The sequence below is a fragment of the Strigops habroptila genome, chromosome 18 (assembly GCF_004027225.2).
Source record: "Strigops habroptila isolate Jane chromosome 18, bStrHab1.2.pri, whole genome shotgun sequence".
Taxonomy (NCBI): domain Eukaryota; kingdom Metazoa; phylum Chordata; class Aves; order Psittaciformes; family Psittacidae; genus Strigops; species Strigops habroptila.
In genome coordinates this window covers 3,245,621-3,268,701 of record NC_044294.2, presented here as the reverse complement: position 1 = coordinate 3,268,701, position 23,081 = coordinate 3,245,621, and the positions used below count along the sequence as shown (strand labels likewise).

Genomic DNA, 23,081 nt, shown 5'->3' with positions numbered 1-23,081 from the left:
TGCCCTGTGGCAAAGCTCCCCTGGCTCTGGGGTGTTCGTGGGGTGTTCAGACCTCCGAACAGGGCAGAAGCAACCCTGCTCTATACGGGGGGACATTGCACAGCGTGGCCCTAAGGGAACACAGCTCTGGTCCCCCCCTTATCACCCTGCCTGGAGCCACCACGTCCCCCCTGGCTGGGGGGCTGCCCCCCACCTTCTGGGGGGGCATTTCGGGGCACGAAGGGGCACTCCGCGTGGCTCCAGCGAGCTCCGAGCCCTTTGCTTGGGTGTGTGAGTCGGGCAGGGAGCAGCCCGGGGCGCGCCGCAGCCGCAGCCCGGCTCCAAAGGGCACTGCCACGGGGATGGGCTGCGGCGGCGGCCGCGGCGGAGCAGCGGGCACGGAGCGGGACTGCCCCCCGCAACACGGCCGGAGGGAGGGGAAGCCGAGGCGGGGGGATCCATGGGGCTCCTCGCCCCGGTGCCCGGGGTGCGAGCGGGCAGTGCCCCATGGCCGGGGGCTGAGAATGCGACACGATCGCGGGGTGGGGGGGGAAGACGCGCCCGTCAGGCACCGCGGAGGACACCCCACGTCCCATCTGCGCGTTCTGCTCAGGCACCGCCGCGGTCACCCTGGTCTCCAGGGGACCTTCGGGAGGCCGGAAGCGGCCGCGCGGCGCATGCACCCTCCTTTCCGCTCCTGGGGCCGCCGCCGCAGCCACGGTGAGGCCGCGCTCGGGGTCCGCATCCGCCTTGTATCGGCGCCATCCCGCGGCGGCGGCGCGGGGCCGCTGCTGGGCAGTGGCGGGAAGGCCTGGCCCGGGTCCCCCGCGGTGCGATTTCCGCCATCGGAGGCTCCGGGCACGGGTTTATGGGGCGGGAGCAGCCGCGGGGCGCTAGGCCGCGGCGGGGTCCCGCTCCCGGACAGCCAGGCCTGGGCGCTGGGACGGCGGCGGGAGCACCGGGGGTTCCTCCTCCCCGAGCACCGGCAGCGCGGCCGTTCCCGCTCCTCGGGTCAAAGCGTCCCGTTGCCGGCGCCCAGCGCGGAGCGGCGGTAGCAGCGCGGGTCCGCGGCACGGTTGTGGGTCTCGGTGCTCTTCCAGACCCCGCTCCGAGAGGGGAGTGTGAGCGGCTTCCCCCCGTCCTGAAGCAGGTGGCTCGGGTCTGGAGCTGGAACAAGCCTCCCCCTGAGCTGCAGCTCTGCCGCGCTGTGTCTCGGCTGGTAGCAGGCAGCTCGCAGTCTGTAACGCGCTGATGTGGCTTGGTGTGAATGTGCAAACGTTCCGATTGCTGCTTCCCTGCACAGGAGAACCACGGGAAGGGATGCCCGGCAGCTCAGGTGTCGAAATTTGGGTGTTTGTCTTTCCTTACAAACTAGCACCGTTGTTTTGTTGCTTGAGGTAGACTCCTGAATGCGTTTACTTTCAGTTGGCAGCATTTACTGTCTGCCTCTCATCTCTTGTTTAGATGTTGATGCCCAAGAAGAACCGAATTGCCATCTATGAGCTCCTTTTTAAGGAGGGAGTGATGGTGGCCAAGAAAGATGTCCACATGCCGAAGCACCCCGAGCTCGTGGACAAGAACGTGCCCAACCTCCATGTCATGAAAGCCATGCAGGTACGGAGGCGAGGGGGGGCACGCCAGAGTGCTCCCTACCTGTGAACCACCATCATCAGCCATGAGCAGATAAATGCTGTCAGAAGCATTGGCTGTTTCTTTCCTGTGACAGTTATTTCCCATTTTCCTGATTTTTGTCGTTTGTTCTTTGATTTATCATCCCCCACATACAATATTTTGTGGATCCGCATTTCTAGTTCCATTTCTGAAGCTGTGTGTGTGGTAGCCTTGTGTTTTTTCACAGGGTAGAAACGATGCTGTAATTTAGACCTGTGCGTGTGAGCTTTTATCTGTTCCTAAATTCTCATTCCCCACACCCCCCCCTCTGAGCTCTTGTGCTCATAAAAACATCTGGTGAGGGTGTTGATCAGAGGTGTTGAACGATGATTGGGCTCAGCTGTGAAGTAACGGAGAATTCTCTCTCTAGTCTCTGAAATCCCGAGGTTATGTGAAAGAGCAGTTTGCGTGGAGGCATTTCTACTGGTACCTGACCAACGAGGGCATCCAGTACCTGCGCGATTACCTTCACCTGCCCCCTGAGATCGTCCCCGCAACCCTGCGCCGGAGCCGCCCAGAGACAGGCAGGCCACGGCCCAAAGGTGAGCCGAGAGGGAGCTGTGCTCGGGAGGACAGGCAGGTTGAGTGTGCTGGTGCAGGTGTAGTGCAGAGTCAGCTGAACATCAGCTTCCGGAGCCGAGCAGTTTCTGTTGTTGTGATTTTTGGACTTCTAAACATGAACACATTAAGGAGATGTGTAGGTTTTATTGCTTCATTATTTGGCACTCATGGCCACTGGCCTGCTGAGAGGGGGCTAAGGAAAGCTGTGAGACTGACTGGGTGAGCTGCTGTGTGTGAGAGACTTGGCCTCTGGTGACACTGGTGCCTGGAAGAGCAGGCCCCCTGGAACTGCAGGCTCTGGGTTGAGGCACCACTTGGTTCCTAGGCATGGCTGAGGTCTGGGATGAGGGATGTCTCTGGCTGCTGGGGCTTTTCTGAAGTGGTTCTTGTCGTTTGGGAAGAGCCTGTTGCAAACCTTCCCTGTCGTTTGGGACGGAGGATGGTGTGTGTGTGTGCTGCCCACCTAGCGCAGCGGGAGCAGAGAACCTTGTCTCTGGCTGAGTTATACTTAGGAGAACTGCCTGGAAGGCTGGTGTGTAAAAGTTGAGTGGCTTTGGTTGGGGTGGGTGAAATGGGGAATAAACTTGGGGTGCAGGATTCACTGATGGAGCAAAAGCCAAGTGCTGGCTGCTGGATGTGCTTCATGTGGGAGTTCAGGCATGGTACCAGCGGGCAAGTTGGATATCCACAGTTCTGGCTTTATCCTGTGTGCTTTTGGGCAAGTCCCATTATTAAAGCTGTCTTCTCTTTTTTAAAGGTTTACAGCAAACACGTGTGATTTGTTGGGTGTGTAGTTGGTTTTGATTTCTTGGTGGGTTTTTTATACCCCAAAGTGAAGGACATGGTGGTCATGCAAGCAGATGTGCTGCTGATACAGACTTCTCACTAGCCTGCAGCTGCCTCTGCATGGGTGCCTCCCTGCAAAATGTCTTGTAGACCCACCTGCAGATGGCTCAAACCTATTTCCAGAAGGTTTTCTGCTTGCAAATAGCAATATTAAATGATAAAAGTTTGGGTTGCAAACCTGCCTGTCTAGGCCACACAAGGCAGAGGAGTCGCTTTTTCTTTGGGGGTGCATGGTATTGGGCTGTGAATGGCTTGTGAACCGTTTTGATACCCTTTGTGGTGAGCAGAGTCATAGAATAGTGCAGTATAAATAAACTTGAGGTGGATGTGCTGAGGCCACCATGCCCCTTGGTTCAGTTCTGAAGAAGTTACTGTGTTCCTAGCTAGTAATTCAGAGTAGGAAGGATGATTATGTTGCTTGTATGTGTTTAGAGATGCTCTGCCAAAACCCTTACACTTGGTTTTCCTGGTTTCTTCTGTCCAGCAGCAGAGAAGAAAACACCACAGTGCAGAGCACGGGTAGTAAAATTGGTCAGAAGATCTATGGGGAGATAAAAACTGGAAACTTAGAGAAAGGGGGGAGAAAATCGCTGCAGCTGTGGTGGGCAGAACAGCATTGCCAGGATTCTAGGGGCAAGAAATGTTTCTTCTCCTTAAAGGCAGGTGATAGTAGGTTTGTCTGCCTTGTATGGAGTTACCTCTTGTGTTTACTAAGAATAATGTCGTAGGATGTCACCTTGCCCTTAAAGAAAGACCCACTCTCTGAAGGGGAGCCCTGCATGACAGAGCTCTTTCTGGCATACAGTAGGAGTCCACTCTTCCTGCTTCTGAGCTATGTCATACCCCACTGGCAAAGTACTGGATGTTGCACTGGGGCTGGAGGCTGTGGGCACAGGGTGCTGAGGAGTTACCTCTGTTGCCTGCAACTTGTTCTTTAGCCTAACAAAACTGTAGCATCATGTGCTTCAAAGGAAAGAACTGCATTGGAATGAGGAAGATGGTGGTTTCTTTGATCTCTGAGTAGCTTTGGATGTTACCAAATTTCTTCTTCAGATGCTGTGTTTATCCAACAAGCTGCAGAAATTGCGTCTCCAGTGGGAGTGAGGGGCTTACAGTTCTTGGCTGAAACTTGCTCAGGGTTTCTGCAGAGAGGCAGCTTCACTGCGCAGCATTGCAGCCCTTCTCAGTGCAGTGCCAGTGACCTCACGTGGTCCACACCTTGGCAGGGTTAGCTGGTAGGGCTGCTCAAAGTGGCTGTTTCTGTGGGGATCACCTGGCTGCAGCAGACTAAGAGTCACAGAGTGTGTGTGCATGGTGGTGCAGAATCCATGCTTCTGGGTCTTGCTTGACCTCTTGGGGTTTTGGGGCCTTTCCTCTACTTCATGCAGTGCTCCTGACTATCTCCAGTAAGGCTTGGTACAGAAGCTGGAACAGTTAGTCTAACACAGGTTTCAGACTCCTGTGTGTTTGATATTTGCCATTTGTTTCTGTAACAGATGTAATTGAACTGTTAGAAATGAAGAATGGGCAGATGTGAGGTTTAAAAAGAACTCCAAATCCATTGGCTGGAGGGTTTGCCCTGATGGTTTAACCTGACAGAAAGGAAGGATGTAGAAGCCCTTGTAGGATAATTTAAATCTGTTTGCATATCAGTGGGTGGTGTTTCTCTTTGTAATGAAAGCATCCATTATAAGAACTGTTTTTTTATGTAGGAAAACTAGTGCCTATAGTATAAATGAAGCCTGTAGAAGTGCATGGTTCATGTTTCTTGCTGCATGTTTAACCCTGCTGGCAGCAACCTTAAATGTGTTTTACCCTTGAGCAGGAAGACCTCAGCCTGGTGCTGTGGGAGCCTGTTTGATGCTGAGGGTGAGCTCTGGAAGAGTGGGGTGGCAGTTCCACCACGGCTGTTTCTTTCTCGCAAGTGTTCTGTCTGATACTAATCTGAGGTTACATAGATCATCTCCTCTTAGTTTTGTTAATCTATTCCATTGTGGAGGATTTGTGATAGCGACACTGCAGCTGTATTGTAGGCTGGGATCAGAGTGTCACGCGGTTTGACTGAGCTGGGAACAAGCTTGTTGGATGTGACAGATTCCCTGATTTTTTGTATTTCTGATTTTTTTTAATCATCATTAATTTTTGGCCCTTGTTTGAAGACTGTTGAGATAGTGCCATAAATCCATTTTTCACATTATTTCACTTCAACCCAAGCACAGGCTGGTGCTCTTTGCCAGATTTCCTCCTTAAAGTGAAGTTTTCCTTATTGCATCACTCTTTTGTTGAGGTTTATACACACTGAGCTGTCCCAGCTGCAGCTCTGCTGGTAGATCTAATGCTTAACTGGAGGGCTCTTTTTCCACCTTGAGATGCAGGGTCACCAGGGAATGAGCTTGTGTCCTGGATAAGAACTACATTTGATGTTGCTGGTTTAACTTTCAGGTCTGGAAGGAGAACGTCCTGCACGCCTGACTCGGGGAGAGGCTGACAGGGACACGTACAGGCGCAGCGCTGTTCCACGTGAGTGTCCGTCCTCTTGCTGGGTGAACATCGGGCTGACCCTGCTCTTTGTGCAGCTTATCTCTCTGGGAGAATTGTCTTCAGTATTGGCCCCTTTTCAAGAAAAATAGGGGAAAATTAGACTTAGTGCACCATAGGCACTTGCACAACAGTGCACCTGCATCTGCTCATAGATAGGAGTCTGATCTTGAGTTTTGTCAGGCTACACCATGGGCTCTTCTCTGGGGTGGTTTCAGTAACTCCTTTAACAGTCTCAGTAACAGCAGTTTTACTTGGCTGTATTTAGCCTCAATTTTAGTCATCTTTGGTAAAGTTTTGATTCCAAGCAGGAGCACTGCACTCGGGGAGTGGATTCTTTGGTTAGTGACTCATTCTTCTTTTTCTTCAGCTGGTGCAGACAAAAAGGCTGAAGCTGGTGCTGGAGCAGCAACTGAATTCCAGTTTGTGAGTATTTGCAGTCAAGATTTGCTTCCTTTATTGAGACTTTGATTAGGAGAAACTGGCTGGGTGATACCTGCATGCTCTTCAGTGTGGTGCTTCTCATATATTTGGCTCTGATTGTTTAAGAGAGGCTGGCAGCTGTGCTACCCTTTATGCCCAGCTCCCTTCTGCATTCCTGTTGGGGAAACTATGTGGTGGCTGTCACACTGCTGTGACAAGAAGCCAGTGACATGTTTGAGAAGCAAGCTGAGCTCTGTGGAGGAAACGCATGATTTCAGGCTTCAGAAATGGAAGAGTTCTAGACATGATCCACTGAGCTGTTTAGGATGGGTTGGTTTTGTTCTTTGTATTGCTCACCTGGTTAACCTGTGTCAGGAAGCTAGTCTCAGATCAGAGTTAGGCTGTGCTTGGAGCAGGGCGTACCTAGCAATGTAATGCAGAATGAAGGAAAGACAGTTAGCTCATCTGTGATGTTGGTGCTTCTTGCTGCTGTGTGTTTGCCACTGTCACTTGCTTAATACGGTGACTTCTAATGCTCTTCCTTTTCTGTTGCAGAGAGGTGGATTTGGTCGTGGACGTGGTCAGCCTCCTCAGTAGAACTTCCTGCTCATGTTTTGTGTATAATAAAATAGGTGAAAATGCCACCTGAGTTGCATCACTGTGTCTTAATTTAAGTGCATAGATCTGGAGCTTGCGTAGCAGAGAAGTGACTCAAACCTCTGGCATGTGAAACAACAGTGGTGAAATAACTTGTGATTAGACAAAAGGTTATAGGGAGGGAACTTTGTAGGTTTGGTGGTTGCTGGTGTGTGGAGGTGTTAGTTACGGGGGAATGAGGAGCTTTGGTTCACAGCAGCACTGCAGGCAGTTCTACTCTGCCCAGGAAGATGCTCATTTCTAGTAATTCCAGTGATGCAGGAAAGCAGGGCTGAGACACTGCTGGTTTTCCGAGAGAAAATTCAGCCGTGTCAGCCCCTGTGTGTTGGACACGAGCAGTGCAGGCAGGCGAGCGCGTCCTTTATCCCAGTTCTGGATCGCGGCGCTAATTCCTTGTGGCTCCGGAGCGGTGGGTGTTGGTGACAGGGAGGCGCAGGGCAGGCGCCCTGCAGTGCGCTGCCCACCAGCAGGTGTCACTCGCTGGCTAATGACGGGTTGATGCTAATTGGGCATGGGTTTCTGTAACCCGGTAAATGGTGTAATATCTTAGATGCGAATCCAGGGGGAAGGTAGTTTGTTCCAGCCCTGGTTTGGGATGAGGGAAATGGTGGGCATGAGATTGGTTTATTATTATTTCTTTCTGGGGGAGTTGGAGGCTTGGGTGTTCCAAATCTTTTACCTGATCCATCTGCCTCCACTGAAGTTTGTAGATTACGATTTAGCTAAACCTAATCCAGACTAACCACCTGAATCTCAGGTGACTGGATTTAGCCAGAATGCACTTCACAGCTGAGCTTTTCATGGGAATGTGCATTGAAGAAGCTCTTTTTTTCAACTTTGCTAGTAAGCTGCTGGGTTGTCCAGGTTTACTGGGGCTTTTTGTTTCTTATTATTTTATCCTCCAGTAGAGCAGCAATGTTTACTCTTGCTAGTATTCATTTAGAGTCGTGATTCTGTTTGGAAAGCAGTGATGTGTTAAGCAAAACGTTTAGCTTAATGGAAAAGTAGGCAACTATTTCACATCACTGGGAGTATTCCCGCGTGTGGTGGTTGGTATGAAATGCTACCTATTTTCTAAAAGAATATTTGACTTATTAAAGGGAAGGTTTAAAGGGAAGATCCAAATGAGCGAGTAAAAATGGCTTTTGTTTTGGGGTGAAGAACCCCAGTCTAAATAGACTCTTCCACAAGGTAAGTATTACCTCCACAGTCTTAATCTGCCAGTCTCTGAACCTGCTGCTGTGGGGTAGAGAGGGGAGCCCCTCCTCATCCTCCTGTGAGTGTTCAGCCACCTGAGCTGATGGGGGACATGTCTGGCCATGGCACTTCCTTTCCAGAGGGATTCTCTGCTGGGTGCTCTCTGGTGGGATCCGGACCTTTGTGTTCCACCCTGCACGGAGTCAGATTATAAAGGCTCCAAGTCCTACCCTCTGTGTCTGTCTCCTGTTGTGGAGCGGAGGATGCTGACGCCAAACCAGTGCTGGGCAAATGCTGTTCAGGGACGTGCTCTCCTTGGCCAGGGTTTTCCTCCTGGGGGAGCACACAAAGCTGGGGCTGTGGCACCCCTCGACCTGCGCCTGCTGCCGAGTCCTGAGGGGGGTGTCTTTGCAGTGGGGTGATGCTGATCCTGGCTGCTCGGCCCTGGAGTGCCTGCGGTAGTGGGGGGCCATGCAAGTGACCCCCCCTCCCCGTGATGCGGCTCGGTGCAGAGGACCTCCCCGCGGTTTCGGGGTGCGGAGCCCGGGGGCTCCCCGCCGCGTCCCGTCCGTCCCCCTCCCCCGTTTTGTTCCGCTCCCGCCGCGGGGTACAATGGGACCCCCGTAACCGCGCTCCGCCACTGGCGTAAGCCGCCCCCCAGCCTTGCGCAAGACGGGCATTCTTCCCTTCCCAGCGTCTGCGCGCTTTGCGTAGCGCCGCTGTCAAAGCGGAGCCATGTGCGCGGCGGACTCCGGGGGCCGGCCGTGTCCCGGCGCCTTTTGCGTAACTGCCAGGGCGCCCAGCACGCAGCCGCCCGCGGGCTTACGAACCGCCGTCTTATTCTCGAAGGCGGCCTGCGCCACTGGCGCAGAGGGCTCGCGTCGAGGTGGAGGCGTGGTGGCGCCGTCTGCGCGGGGGGGGGGGAGCGATTCTGGAAGCCGAGCTGCGCTGTCTGCGTGGCGGGCGCGCCGTGAAGCAGCAGGGGCTAGTGGCCACCTCCTCCGCCCGGCGGCTCTACGCCGTTTGCGTAGCGTGCCCCAAGATGGCGTCGCGGTCGTCGTCGGCGGTGGCCGGAGCGCTGGCAGCGGCGGCGGAGCGGCTGGAAGTGAAGGGAGGGATGAGGCGGGCGAAAGGCGGCAGCGCGTAGCGGGCGGCTCCCGGCTGCGGGAGACAGAGCGAGACCGAGAAAGAGACTGTCGCGGGGAGGCGGCCCCCCCGCTCCGTGCCCCCCCCCTCCTCCTCCTCCTCTCCCCGTCCTTCCCCGCCCGCCCCTCGCGGGAGCCCCGGCGGGTCCTGCCCGCCCTCGCCCTCTAGGCCGCGGGCCTCGCCGCGCTCCGGCCCGACCCCGCCGCCCCTCGGAGCGGAGGATGATGAAGCTCAAGTCCAACCAGACGCGCACCTACGACGGGGACGGCTACAAGAAGCGGGCGGCCTGCCTGTGCTTCCGCAGCGAGAGCGAGGAGGAGGTGAGGGCCGGGGGCCGGGGCAGGGATGGGGGGCGAAGCCGGGGCCCCGCAGCACTGGGGGCCGCTGGGGTGCGTGATTTGGCTGCAGCGGGGCTTTTTCCTTCTAGGTTGAAATGAAGCGTCGCTGTAAAAGTTGGTGTTTCCTTTTCTTCTTTATTTCTCTCCTTTAAACATGAGAAAAAGGCTTAGTGAAAGGCTCTGTGTGGTGGGGTGGTGGAACAGTCTGGTAAGGAGCGCTGTGGCACGGGATGGGGTTTGGCAGCGGCGTGGACCGACCACGCTGGCAGAACTTCAGTCCAGCACATCACATGAGATGGGAGAGGAAACCTGACCTTGGATTTATAAAAAGAAACTGGGATAAAAGGGGACTGATGGAGTGCCAGAAGTTGCTGTCCAGAGAGGCTTGGGAGGAAGTGGGAATTAAAGGTGGATTGGTTAGTTGGAGAACAGCTGTGTTGCTAAGATGTTGTGTTGTCCGTGAAGTTACAAAGAGAAACTTCACTTGGACGTGCAATTTTTCGTTATCCTTTTCGTTTTGATATCCCCTTTTTTTGGAGGGGGGCTTGGAGGGCTCATGGCCATGCTGCTTCTGGAGTCAGGTATACTTCATTGACTGGTTCCTGAGTGGCTGTGCTAAAGCCTTTGTTCTCCTGATTATCATATTTGTAGCTACAGGAAATCGGAAGGGAATGCAGACAGTTCACTGCAGGAAAGTAAATTACCATACTGTCCAGTTATTATTTAATGTGAGGAAGGAGGCTTGACAAACCCTCTGTAGCTGTGCTGTCATGGTGAAGTGTGTCAACATTACAAGTATAAACGGTCTGAAATGAAAACAGTATGTTTTGGTGTGGTGTTTGTTATAGCTGGTCCCTTCCCACTGACTTTCAGGAAATTTATGGTACTTTGAACAAACTATGAAGAAGAACATAATCACATTGTGTAAGGGCACTGGAACTAACCAGCATGGGTGGTTGAAGGCATCTGAGTTAGTGGGGTTTTACGCAGTTTGTGAGGCAAATGTGGCAATTCTTCTCAAGAGTTAGATGTTTGACCATGTTTGATTACAGTGTGGTTGAAGATAGAAATGTAATTTTAATGGTTACTCGATGCAGTCAGCCTTTGACTTGTGATTACTCTTTATTTTACAACATCACACGGGCTTCAGCTTACCCCGTGTCTGTTACATCTTCTGGGCAGTGGAACTGGTGTGCTGAGCTCTTATGGTGTTGGTGACACAAAGGTTTGTTAACGTGGTGGTTTCACAGTACTGACCAAAGATGGTTGAAGAAGGAAAAGTAAACTCATTCCAAAGAGCCATGGAGGCTCTCGAGCATCATTTTCTCCCTTGAGCTTTGCTCATGGTTGATGTTTGGCCTTGTCTCTGATCTCCCCAGATCATCAGCTGCTGTGTTGTAGTGTCCTGTGACACATGAAGGAGCATTAACTGCTTTGTAAGTGGTGCAGTATGGAATGTAGACTGATGTCCCAAATACATGTGCTGCTTTGTAAGTGAGCCACAGAAATGGTGAAGCAATGAATGACAGTTTTGTTTTATGTCGAAGTGGCCTCCTGAAGACATCACACAGCCTTCCAACTGCCGTATTTCTGTAGGGTCTCTATGTGTGTAATGCAGAGCTGAAACTGCATCCTGTGTTCTCATCTCGCCGAGTGGACTTTTTCAACAGATGCATTTCAGAACGTGACCATCGAGTCACACCGAATGGGCTCCCTTCACAGATACTGCTCTCGATCTTGGTCAAAGGGTTGAGAAGCCATTTAAATTATGCTTGTATCAATTACTGACATCAGCAAGCAGGAAACCTTGATTTTTATTCATTTATCTTTCTCATTATTTCTTACCTTTCTTCTAATTTGTTGGCACTTAGTTAAACTTTAATTTGAGAGAAGCCTACTTGTCTAATCTTATTGCTCCTTGCTCTTTTTCAATGACAAGAAAGGTGTTGCCTGTACACATTTAATTATATACTTCAGCATGTCTATGGAAGATTTCTTGGTTGTTGGGGTTTTTTTTTCTCTTGGAGAATAATAACTTTTTTTTTTTTGGTGCCAATTGGTTATATTGGTTACTTCTGTTGGTTATATTGGTTACTTCTGTTTAAGTAGAAATTGAGATTTATTTGAAAGGCCTCTCCAGAGAGGGGGGAAAAACCAACCCCAAAGTATGTTAGTTACAGATCTATTAAAAGCTTCCTGTTAAAGAAATAAATAAGTAATGCATGTTTTGATAAAGAATTTAAACTTGCTGTATTAAAGTAGTATTTTTTTCCTAAGCTGTTTCTGGTTACTTTTAAGCACTCAAGGAATAGTAGACCTGAGCTCTTGAGTTTCTTTTTAATTTCCTGCTATGAATTTAAACCTCCACAAGTTTTCTCCCTTTGTGAAGCCTGAATTAGTTCCTTAATTAGATAATTTTGAAGGAACGAGAAGAAATAAGAAGAATCCTGTTTACATTTCCAGAGCAGGCTTTTTCTTTCTTTTTGGGTGTTTACCCCCTAACTTTCAGTTCATCAATTTAATTTACTTTACCATCTTAGCAATCGGTGGAGACAAACCAGCATGTCTTTGGTTAGGATGACCTTTGCAAAGAAAGGTTCTTAACGTAATAATACTTACTTTGATTCTTTTTGAGTTTCTAAGTGCTTTAGTTTTTCCTTATGCTGCTGGAGGTTGCACATTGTGTTGAGTTTGGAAGCTCCTACTTTTGGACATGAAAGAAGCTCTGGAACATTTCTGGAAGACCAAGCACTGGCTGAAAAGGTGTCTTTGTGACATATTCCTTTAAAAAGCAGTACAGGGAGAATTCATTTAAACATGAATCTCAAATAGAGCAAAAAAAAACCCCAACATTTCTTAATTGGCCTGTGTGGAAAAAAATCTGCATCTGTGTTGTTTCCTAAACAGCAAAGCCACTGCAGTGTGGTGCCTCTTTGGGCAGGAGGGAGAACAGGGGAAGCAGCGGGATTCATTCAGAGTGTGAACAGACTTCAAAAGACCTTTTGGCAACCGAACACCAGGATTCTGCTATTTCCATCTTTTAGAATAAACTCCCTTGATATTTGCTGCTTCTGCAGAAGTGGGGAGGGAAAACGTGAAGATCAAGAGATCCCAGCCTTGTGTTACCTCCGAAATCACTCCTCTTACTGCTTGTGATGTCAGTGCCTCTCAATATTGCTATTATGGTGTTATTTTTAAATAACACAAGTTGGGGTTTTTTTTTTTGTGTAGACCAGCTGTTTCAATGAGGAAATGTGCCAGAAAATTTCACTGATGTCTTACTATTAAGAAGCAGATGGAAGCCTGCTCCGCGGCAGCATCTCTGCTTTATACTTTAAAATAAATCAAAAGGAACCGTTTGGCTTTAAGTCCCGCACTGGTCCGGCTACAGGTTTCAGCATGCCTGCATTGTATCTGGTGAAAGGCCAAGCTGCTCATTAACGACTGGTATTTTTAAAGACTTTTTTGAAGGAAATGCTTTGGAAAGAATAGGATCTGGGGTTGGTCATCTTTTCTTAATTGTGAATGAAATCTAAATTGAGAGGAGCAAACAGAACTTTCACACAGGGCCTGGTGAGCGCCAACACGCTCATCAAAGCTACATTTATGTAGCCCCACAGCCTCGGTTGGGGAAAGTAATTTGAATGCAAACAAACCTTTTTCTTCTTGCTTCTGCTGGGTCAGTTTTAAACCAAGCTGTGATGTAATACAGCAGTTCTCAACTTTTGACTGTGGACTCTGTTGATGGTCACACAGTGTTCCTGGGCCATCCTTTGTGCGTTTGCTCCAGTATAAAAATAACAATAGCTAAACCCACTCAGAGTACTTCAGTGGTGGGATATAAAGGGAGCCCACATCGTGTGGTCGTTGTACTTTCCATGGAATACAGCCTCAGAATCTCTGTTCCGATGGCTCGGCTTGACTCTGTGTGTTCCCTTCAGCTACATAAAAGGGTTGTGGTGGAAACCCAATTAAAGTTCTCCCTGTCTGTTGCTAACACATTACCACATCTCCAGTAGGATATAGCCAGTAAATATTCCTCTTGCTTGTGCTTCTCCAGTTCCTCTCAGCTGTGCCTGTAGCAAGTTTCCTCCACCAGCAAGAGCATACACCTCTACAAAACCTAGCTTTCATCTTAAAAAGGGTTTAGCCTTTTCATGAATAAACAATTTTAGAAGCAATTCCATGGTCTCTTGTACTTTCCCAAACTGAGAAAGGATGAAAATTGTTAAACTTTCACTTAATTTCCTGGAAGCTGTTGTGAAACTGGAGAATTGAGTCAGTTTTGTTCTGCCACAGCTCAAGCAAGTGATGAATATGGAAAGAGGAGGGAGCGTGCTCCAGCCCTGGTTTGCTGAGGAGGACCCGGCAGCGGTGGCTGCTGTCGCTTCTCCTCTGCAGAACCCATCTTTGACAACTTCATCTCGGGTTCATTTACTGCCTGATCAGAGGCTGTAGCTGGTTTTCCTACCTGTCCTTCCTCGCTTTGTGTCCTGTCTCCCCTCTTTAGTGGGTGTTTGTTTTGGTTTGGTGTTTTAAATCCCATGCTCCGTTCTCTGACACGGTTCATCTTGGCACCGCTCGGACATGCTGCTGGAGCATGGAGGCAGGTACAAGCAGTTGGGGTGTTCCAGCAGGGGCTGCTGCCAGAGGACCTGTTTTTAGCATGGATGGGGTCTCAAGTTCTGGAAAAGCAAGTCTTTCTCTTCGCAGTTGAAGGAAAATAGTGGTATGGTTGGATTTTATTCTTATTTTATTGAGATAAGGAAAGTCTCTCCTGGTTTGGACATACCTCTGTGTGCAGTTGTCCGCAAAAATTGGACAGAACAAAACGAAGAAACTCTCAACTCTACCTTATGAACTGTGAATATCGGTGTTCAGGGGCTGTATGTAATACCCAGCAGTTGGGAAGCAGGTGCTCAGTCCCTTCAAGCAGTGGTTGTTCTTCAGTCCACCGCAGACACTGACTGCACAGACCTGTCAGGACCTTCCACATTTTGTGCACATTTATATCGGAATTTGTGGCTGTCTTTGTTGTGCAGTGGATAACACACACTAACTCTTTGTTCTCAGCCATTTCATGTTAACATGTGAAGTTCAGAGGGATACAGTTACCTACTGGGTAGGTTTTTTTTTTCCTTAAGATGCTTCTGATGGTTTGAATGTTACTTTAATTCATCTTGACTTGGGTGGTTACTTTTTCTTGTGTAAATAACATGTATTGATGTTACGCGTAGAATTAACTACTTACATCTGAAAAGCTTCTTGAGTTTGCATGGCTGTAGGGTTTCTGCATGTTTTATTTTATGAATAGGACTTGTTACTCATAGAATCATAGAATGGTTTGGGTTGGAAAGGACCTTAAGATCATCCAGTTCCAACCCCCCTGCCGTGGGCAGGGACATCAAACCAGTAAGTGTATAATACATATGCAACTGCTGGCATCCAGAGTCATTTGGTCTGTGTAAAAGGCCAAAATACTCATTTATTGATCCCCCCTTATTAAAAAGGGCAGTTTAGAAGCAGGCATTCCTTCTGGAAAAAATCTGCCTGGATGAGGTGTGTAAGTACGAGTGGCCAACAAACTGACTCTGGCAGGCAGAAACGGGCTGCCGGGGTTGGGGTCTTTCACTGGGAGTGCCTCCTTATCAGCCCTTTGCTTCTGAAACAAGTGGCTGCTGGTTCAGGCTTTTCAGCTGTTTCCTCTGTCTTGGCCCTGCTGTGAAAGGCACGTTGCAGATAATGGTTTTGGTTATCTAAACCATAATTCTGATGGAGGGAGAGGACTCCGGATTGTGTTCTTCAGCAAGTGTAAGCAGTCATTCTAAAGTCACAAGAAAACTGTAGTAACAGCAATATGACTGTGGTGTTTTGAAGCCAGAGCAGCATGTGATGATTTATGATCTGTTATTCTAAGTAGCAGCCTAAAAACCAACAGAACTTTTATTTTTCCTCTATGGTTATAGTATCGTAGGTGCAATCAAAACACTTGAAATGACTTGAACTTCTTCCAGTTCACCTCTTACTCCTGTTTCAAACTTGTGCTTTACTGTGGTCGAGTTCTGTAGGACGAATACTTTCCCCTTCTAGCTGTTGCCATGAATTCCCAGCCTCCAGTTTCTAGGTACCACGTTACAGGTTAAATCACATTATGCCATGGAGCAAGGTGTGAGTGAGTGTGCGTGTATCTAACACTTACCTAAGGAAACGTGTCCTGCGAGGACGTGCTGTAATGGTCAGGAAAGAGGGTTTTTATTGTGGCCTGCTGTTGAGGTTGTGTGTATTCCTGTCTTAGCTACTGTTGTGTTTAAAGCTGGCTGAAGCCTTGCTGACCACAGGCTGTACTTGTTACTGCTGTGTGCTAACTCCGTCACGTGCCCTGAATAGCAAGAGGGTGGGAGAAGCCTTGGCCTACGTGTTTAGACCATCCTGCGTTAGCAGTTTGGCAAAGCCCGTGTTTTGTTGTAGTGTAATTGAGGCTGTGTTTCTGCAGTTAAATGAGATTAATTTTTGCCTGGCTTTGCTAACTGCAGTGTCTCTTTTCCCCTCCTGTTCCTCTTGAACTAATTTGTCAGCGTATACTCTTCATAGTGTTTAAAAGTGGTTTGATGTGGTCAAATCGAGATCCCAGTTTTGTTAGATATAAAAGCATTAAGTGCAGTAACGGGATATTGGGATTGTGAAAACGTTTGTTAACTTTGAGTAAAGCATGAAAGGTCTTTATTATGCTGGACACAGAGCTGCACTGGCTACAATATCCTGCCTGGTCATAGGGAGAATTGCAGAGTCTCCAGCACTGCTCAGCTCCAAACTCCTGCATACAGAGACTCTTATTAAATTGAACCTTTCAAATAAAGACAGATTGTACAGGCAAAAATCACTGAAGTCAGCCATCTTCTCCCCCAGTCTCACTATAGCATGTTGTGAGACGTTATTTTCTTGTAGTCTATGTTCTGGTAAATAATGCTGAAGTGTGAAATGAGTTTAAATGTGCTTTAGTCACTATGCAAAATACATTTTGTGGCTTAATATTGATGGAAAGCACGAAAGAAAGTGCAGAGGCTGTTTCAGTAGCTATAGATTGGCTTCTGGCAGCAGGATGCTGGCTGGGCCAAACCCCATGTATTTAACATCTTGTCTTGTGTTTCTTACTGACTCTGCCAGCTCGGTTGTCCTTCGGCTGGCGCGTGTGGGTAGGACTGGCTCTGCCTGGAAGTCTGGAAGACAGCTCATTCTCTAACAACGTTGTGGCCCATCTTCTAATAATGCTGTAGCCCTTTTGTCTTTGCTGTGGAGCCTCTTTCTAGGAATCGTGTTCCATACAGCGTAGCTACTCTTGTTTTATTTATGGGTGGTGGTGGTTGTTTAAATCCACCATAGCATGAAAGAACCTGGGCATCCCTCAATCCCTGTTCTGTTAACTGGGAATGAATTCTCCGCCTCATTTTGGTTGCCTGGTTTCTGCTTTGCAGAACACCATTATTTCTGGGTGAGAAAAAAAGAAAAGAAAAGGACAAAGCCCAAACCAACTGATGTGCATACAAAGGTTTGTAAGGAGTTAGGTCGGTCCCAGCATTGTGTGTCAGGGACTCCCAGATTTATCCAGTGACTAACGCTTTTCCCTTTTCCCATGGAGCGCCGAGGTTTGCGTGTGGCGCTCCAGGCAGCCTTCAGTCTCTCAGCATGTTTCCTGTCTCCTCTGGGGAGAACTTGGTGGGCAGCTCTGGAGTTGTTTGGATTTGTGTGCGCTGCTTTGAAGGTTGCTTACCATGAGGCCACAATCCAGCACTGTTTAGGAGCCCCTGCTGCAGACTTCAAACTCTGCTTATTTTTCTAACCTTTCTCTTACTTGTTTGATCCTGCGTGAGAGCTGCTTCGGAGCTGCCTCGTGCCTTGCCACAGAGGCTCCTGTTGCTCATTTCCCTGCTTTGAAATGACATCATTGGCTTTCAAATCCTGGAAAACAGAACTTGGCCACGTGACATGATACCTGCAAATGCTGTTCCAAAAAGACTGCAAGACTTGGCTCCAAAATCTGCCCCTAAACCCCTTGGAAGCCAAGAGGCTCAGTCGCCATCTTAAACACAGGTGCCTGGTGAGAATAAAATGGAACATGAACCTTCCTTTGTGGTTTGGTCTGAGATAAAAAAAATAAGTCATGTCATTTTGGGTGTATTTTTTTATGACTATTTTGATTAAAATCTCTTCTTTAGCATATATCCAAATCAGTGATTTTATGTAATAAAGAAGTTAATGAGCAAAAATGGAGATATCAAGGACATACAAGGTGGTCCTTTAAAAAACAATGTACTCTTTATAGTTAGGATTGGAAATTTTCAGTCTGAGCAATTGAATAATGGGGTTTTTTTGTCATGTTATGTTATAAAATGAATGTAGAATTGCCATTCTCTGTTTTGTCCTCTTGGTGTAAGTTACCCTGATGCTATGTCCTGTGTTTGTTCTGAACTTAGAAGATAATTCTGGCTTGGCTATGGCAGCAACACGAGCTATTACACCTCTTCTGTACCTGCTCAGCTGGTATCTTTCCTTCCCCAGGTATTTTATGGTTGCCCGTTCAGCTATTGGGGGGAAAGATTTCTGCAGGGGAATGCAGTTCTTACCTTGGGGACAGCATTTGGGCTTTTGGAGAGAGGTTGTTCATCAGCACAGCTCATTTTACCGCCTTGGGGGCGGTTTGTAAAACATTTGAATGATGTTGTCTTGTGAGGAGGGCAGGTTTGTGACCACCTGAGGAACCTGAACATACAGGAGTCTATGGGACCAGATCAGATGCATCCCAGAGTCCTGAGGGAACTGGCTGATGTCGTTGCCAACCACCCTCCATGATATTTGAGGTGATGGCAGGCAGGTGAAGTCCCCGGTGACTGGAAAAAGGGGAACACTGTGCACCCCTGTTTACAGAGGACTGAAAGGAAGACCCTGGGAACTAGGCCCCTTTGTCTTGGGAGAGCTCATTGGTAGCAATATCCTGTTTAAAGTTGTTTTAAAAGAATGACCTTGTAGGGCATGTTTCCTGCTCTCTCTTGATGGGATTTCCTTTTTATTAAACAGGAAATAGTCTGATTACATAGAAGTGTGAGAATGACAGCTTTTTCCTTCCCAGTGAGGGTTGTTCATGTTAATTCTATTCAGAAAATGCTCCACTGCCAGAGCAGCTGAAGTTAATTTACTTTGCCTAAAACTGCTGTTTACACCTAAAAGTTCCTACTAGTGTGTTGCTAAAGCATTGTCTCAGCCCCAGCAGTCCAGCAGGCTTTCCTGTACGAGTCTTTGTGCAGGGATTTTCTTAGCAGATACTTTTTCTCACAAGTGGAAGGTGGCAGGAGTTCAATGGTGTGAAGTGTGCTGTGCTGGGTTTCCAAGATCTGTTTCTACAGCTTCTTCTGGTCTTTTTTTCCTGGTTTCTTTTTTCTTCAAGCTGGAACTCTGAATTGACATCGGAAATGACAAAGATGATGCTTCTTTACCTGCCAATAAAACATACTTGAAATGTCAGTTACTTTTCTTTCAACTTTGTCCTCAGAATCGCCTGCTGACATGAAGTTAGGAATTTCAGTGGAAGCTTTTCTATGTGCACCTCTGGTAATGGGTCAGGACAACATAAAAATCCAGCCCGTGGCACCCGGCTGCAGGCTGAGCCGTGAAGGCTCTGAGGATGAATAGTTTCCATTCCTTCTTCAGGCATGGCTATTGATCACATTTCATATGGGTTGGATGGTCGGGGGAAAGGAATTCAGTCTTCCTCTGGAAGGCCAAACACTATGGGATGGTACTATGAAGTAAATGCTGCTCCAGTGCAACCTGAGCCAGAAGGTACGTCAGGTAGTAAGCATCTCTGTTGGGCAACTGCAGAATTAAGGTGGCCCATTTGGCTTAATTCATTTCTAGTGTGCATCTGCCTTAGTTCAATAGATTGGGGAGCGCTCCGGGATTGAAATGGAGTTGTTTGGTAGATGATGCTTCTTCATGCATTGCAGGATTCAGGTGTAGGGTCTGACTGAAGCAGGAAGAGGAGGCTTTGAGACACTGTTGGTGGTGAGATTCACAGAAAATTGCTGATGGGAGGAGTGCTGACACTCGAGAACACCGAGTTCAGTTCCAGGCTTAGGAAAGGTTAGACCAGCAGTTGCCAAAATGTTTGTCGTGAGCTCTCTTCAGTTTCTGCCTTAAGCTTTGCTAGTCCTGGTTTGAGAGCCTTGGTTCAGACCCCCACAAGTGCCCCTTGTCTCCTCACCCTTGTGTGTTCTACTCTGTGGCCCTCCTCTTTCCCCTGCACTGAGCCTGGTCTGGGTGGCCCTGGAGAAGGAAAATCACATTGAAGGGTGGTCAGTTGGCAGATGAGCCTTTTCAAAAGAGAAGAAGAACTGGGAAACCCTGGAAATCCTGTGCTTGATTTCACGTCACAAGTTCAATTTTGAACTCTGTAGGTAGGTTTCCTCATGATAATTAGTGCAAATCTGTTCCTATCCTACTGGTAGATCAACATTGACACAGCAAAGCCTGGGATTTAAGTGTCTCGCACAGTCTAACTTCGAAATGTCTGGAGCTGTTACAGCTGGCCAGTAACCTAATTGGACTGGTATGTTGGAAAGTTTCTGGAGCAAGTCGCTTTGCCTCCAAGCTTTGTGCCAGTGAAATTATGAAGTATAGAACGATGCCTCTAATGAACAAGCTTTGTTCAGAGAGCTGAAAACCAGTATTTGGTTTTAGTTTCCATCTCTACTCCTGGGTGTATTTCAAGTAGATTTAGTAAGCCCAGCGCCTCGATATTCTTTGGGGAAAATTTTTAGCTGGTTGAGATTGTTGGGGTTTTTGTTTCTGGAAGACGACGAAACAAAATCTGAACTTGTACAGAGCAGAATTGCACTGGAATAAAACGTGTTTCAAGGAGAACTGCCACAAAGCATGCTTATGAAGAACTACCCCTGTGAAAATGGTTGAACCATTTTCCTGATTCAAAAGTCTCTCCTTCTATGCAGTGGTTTAACGTAGGGTTCTACTTTGTTTATATCTCACTGAACGACCTCATCTAAAATAAAACTACCCAAGTGCTGCCTCCAGAGCTGGGCTCTGGTGCCTGCTGCAGAAGAAGGGGCAAACAGGGAAGTCGAAAATTGTTAAAACAATTGCACATAAATATTTCAGTGGTACCAATAAAATTAAACGAAGGTTCCTCTGCGAAGGGAGGAGGTGCTGAGCAGCTTCTGTGCCATTTGCACTGTTGCATGATGTGTATCCCAAGCTGTCAAGACTATGTGTAGTGACTTTGAGTAGTGAACTCTTACACTGCAAGTGTTGTGATGCTCTATTAAATAGCAAATTGTTTCGGTATGCGGAGGCATAATTTATTCTGCGACACATCGGAGCAGTGAGGAGGTAATGGCAGAAATAATTCCGAGGGTTGGAGTGCCGAGGTGTCCCTGATAATGCAGTTTGCACAGCTGTCTGAGAGGGGCTAAGGAGGTTGTCTTGGGAAGAGCGCAGTGTTCTCAAGGACTTCTGTTGGCTTCGTGGTGTTTGGAGGTGTGGGGGAAGCAAAACCAACTCCTCCTCCGCAGGCAGGCTCTGGAGTTCACACATAGCTGTGCTCTGCTCCCCGCAGGTGCTGCTGGTGAGCAGTAGTCGTCATCCTGACCGATGGATCGTCCCTGGGGGTGGCATGGAGCCCGAGGAGGAGCCCAACGTGGCCGCGGTGCGGGAAGTCTGTGAAGAGGTGAGTGTGGGAATGGGAGGTTCTCAGTTTTGTTTTCTCTGCGTGAAGATCAGTTTCTTAAGAAGGCTTCAAAACACAGCTGGGCTTTTGTGGAGCTGTGTAATACGTAGGTAGGAGGTAGCCAAAATTCGTGATGTCTTCATGGTCTTGGGGTTTTTTTACTTGAAGCCGTTTCAGAAAGGAGATAAACACAGATCAATAGTCTCTATGGGGAAGGGTCATTTTTCTCTTAAAGCTGATAGAGCAGTTTTATTCTGCATAGGGAATTCAAACGCAGCAAATGGCAGCTGACTACCTTGTATGTAAAACATGTCTTCAGAATTCTGAAGATTATCAAATTGGAGAAATGCTTGAATTTGGAAACTATGAAAAGATTATATATGGATGACCAAGTAGGTTCACAATTATATAAGGCAGGATTAAAAATGCTTTCAAGAGGGTTATAAATCTTTGTGCTGCAGAACAGAAATCAAGAGCTAATTGATGGGACTTGGGAGGAAGCTTCTGCAGTGGTGGCTTTATTCAATTGTCTGGTATAGGAAGGTTTTTCTCTGAAGTCTTTGGAAGTACCTCCTGCTGTCTAACAAAATGCTGAATATTTGGGCCTTTGGACTAATCTAATGTGGCAGTTCCTGAGTTGTGTGTTTCTCTTCGGGTATTTTTATAATCCAGGAGTTTCCCAGAAAGATACGAACGATTACAGAGTCAAAAGTTGCTTTGGGGTTTTTTTAAGTGTCTTTAGGTCCCTCTTAGTATTGGGGATCTCTGCTTGCAGGTTTTGTTTCCAGCCTGTAACACAGCTCCTGCTTTCTTAGTAACTCGGCTATCTTACAAACACGTTACCAGCCAAAGTGAGTTGAACCAGAACAGTAGGAACACTTTTAGCTTCAGACTCCTGCTTTACCACGCAATCATTGCTAATAATTAAGCAATTTGATACAGAAGTCAAGGGTTCATTCAGGAGATGCACGGCTTTGCCTTTCAAATCCTTCAAATAAATGTGTATCAATGCTCCCCTCCCCTTGGAAGAGTCGCTCTCTTTCCATGACAGCGGTGGCTGAAAGGAGGCCTTGGCATGGGCTCAGCCTGCAGCGGAGAAACTGGTTTGGGCTGGCTCAGATAATCCCCTCTGGCTCAGCTGGTGTTCCCTGGCTCACGTGGACCGGTGCCGAATGAGAGTGTAATTCAAACTGTGGCAGCCTGGCAGGGTTGAGTCATTCCCAGCGAAGCACCTCTCTGCTGAGTGCCGCTCCGCACGCAGTAAACACGGAGCGCTCCAAAAGCGCAGGATCAGCCCAGCTGCTAACCTCAGTGGCACCTAGTCAGGTGGGGATGTGAAATGGAGCTGTGGGATGCTGTTACACGAAAGGCTTTCCTGAAAGTGGTCTGCACAGCAGCAGCCTGTCATGTGTGTAAAATCGCTTGAGCACTCGTACAGCTCAATGGTTAAGGCTGCTGACAGAGGTGGGGAGCATGAGGTGGCTCGGAGGTGTGCAGAGCCTTCCTGAAATAGGTTTGTGTTCCAGGACACTGCTTACATCTACACACAAAATTATAGTGTATACAGTTGTCTTAAACTCGGGGATGTGCATGGGGAGGGGAGTGTTTGTTATATTACAGCTGTAAGGGACTTGTGCAGCCAGTTGCCCAGCTTGAGCTATTGATTTGGCCAAGGAGGTGTTTTAGGAGACTGCTGGGCAACTGATGTGCGTGCTAGCTGGGAATCCTTGCTTATCCTTTCATGTGAATTTGGCTTTTCAGGTGGTTGTAACTGAGGCTGATCTCCAGTAGGTTTGATGTCTTTGCTTCTCTCCTGGGGACAGGCGTGCCTGTCGCTTGCAAAGGAACAAGAGGTTAGCTGAGCAGGAGGAGACTGCTGCTTGTGTTGGCAGAGGGAAAATCCAGTTTCCTGTGTGTCAATGAAAACAAAGTAATTTTTATCCTAAAAGGAGGTGTTTTGCATGCTGGTCAAAGTTGTGGAAGAAATTTGT

General features: G+C 48.2%; 2 protein-coding genes across 4 annotated transcripts in view; both read left to right on the top strand.

Moving 5' to 3' along the window:
* The first annotated feature begins 595 nt into the window (after nucleotides 1-595).
* Nucleotides 596-6,662, top strand: RPS10 (ribosomal protein S10). Of its 2 annotated transcripts, none has more exons than XM_030473035.2 (6): nucleotides 596-699; nucleotides 1,444-1,593; nucleotides 2,021-2,192; nucleotides 5,500-5,577; nucleotides 5,966-6,021; nucleotides 6,574-6,662. In XM_030473035.2, exons 2-6 carry the CDS (start codon nucleotides 1,444-1,446, stop codon nucleotides 6,613-6,615), a joined length of 498 nt encoding a protein of 165 aa, XP_030328895.1. In that variant the 5' UTR covers nucleotides 596-699; the 3' UTR covers nucleotides 6,616-6,662. The 2 variants fall into 2 exon arrangements, with proteins under 2 accessions (XP_030328895.1, XP_030328894.1); XM_030473034.1 differs by having other exon boundaries at nucleotides 626-1,315.
* A 2,220-nt stretch (nucleotides 6,663-8,882) lies between these two features.
* The window catches only part of NUDT3 (nudix hydrolase 3), a 29,089-nt gene continuing 14,890 nt past the window's right edge, over nucleotides 8,883-23,081 (top strand). The window contains exons 1-2 of one of the 2 annotated variants that reach the window (XM_030473037.1): nucleotides 8,883-9,338; nucleotides 20,980-21,090. In XM_030473037.1, the coding sequence (XP_030328897.1) occupies nucleotides 9,240-9,338; nucleotides 20,980-21,090 (210 nt within the window). In that variant the 5' untranslated portion in view covers nucleotides 8,883-9,239. The remainder of the gene's footprint in view (nucleotides 9,339-20,979; nucleotides 21,091-23,081) is intronic. The other variant, XM_030473036.1, reaches the window with a different exon arrangement.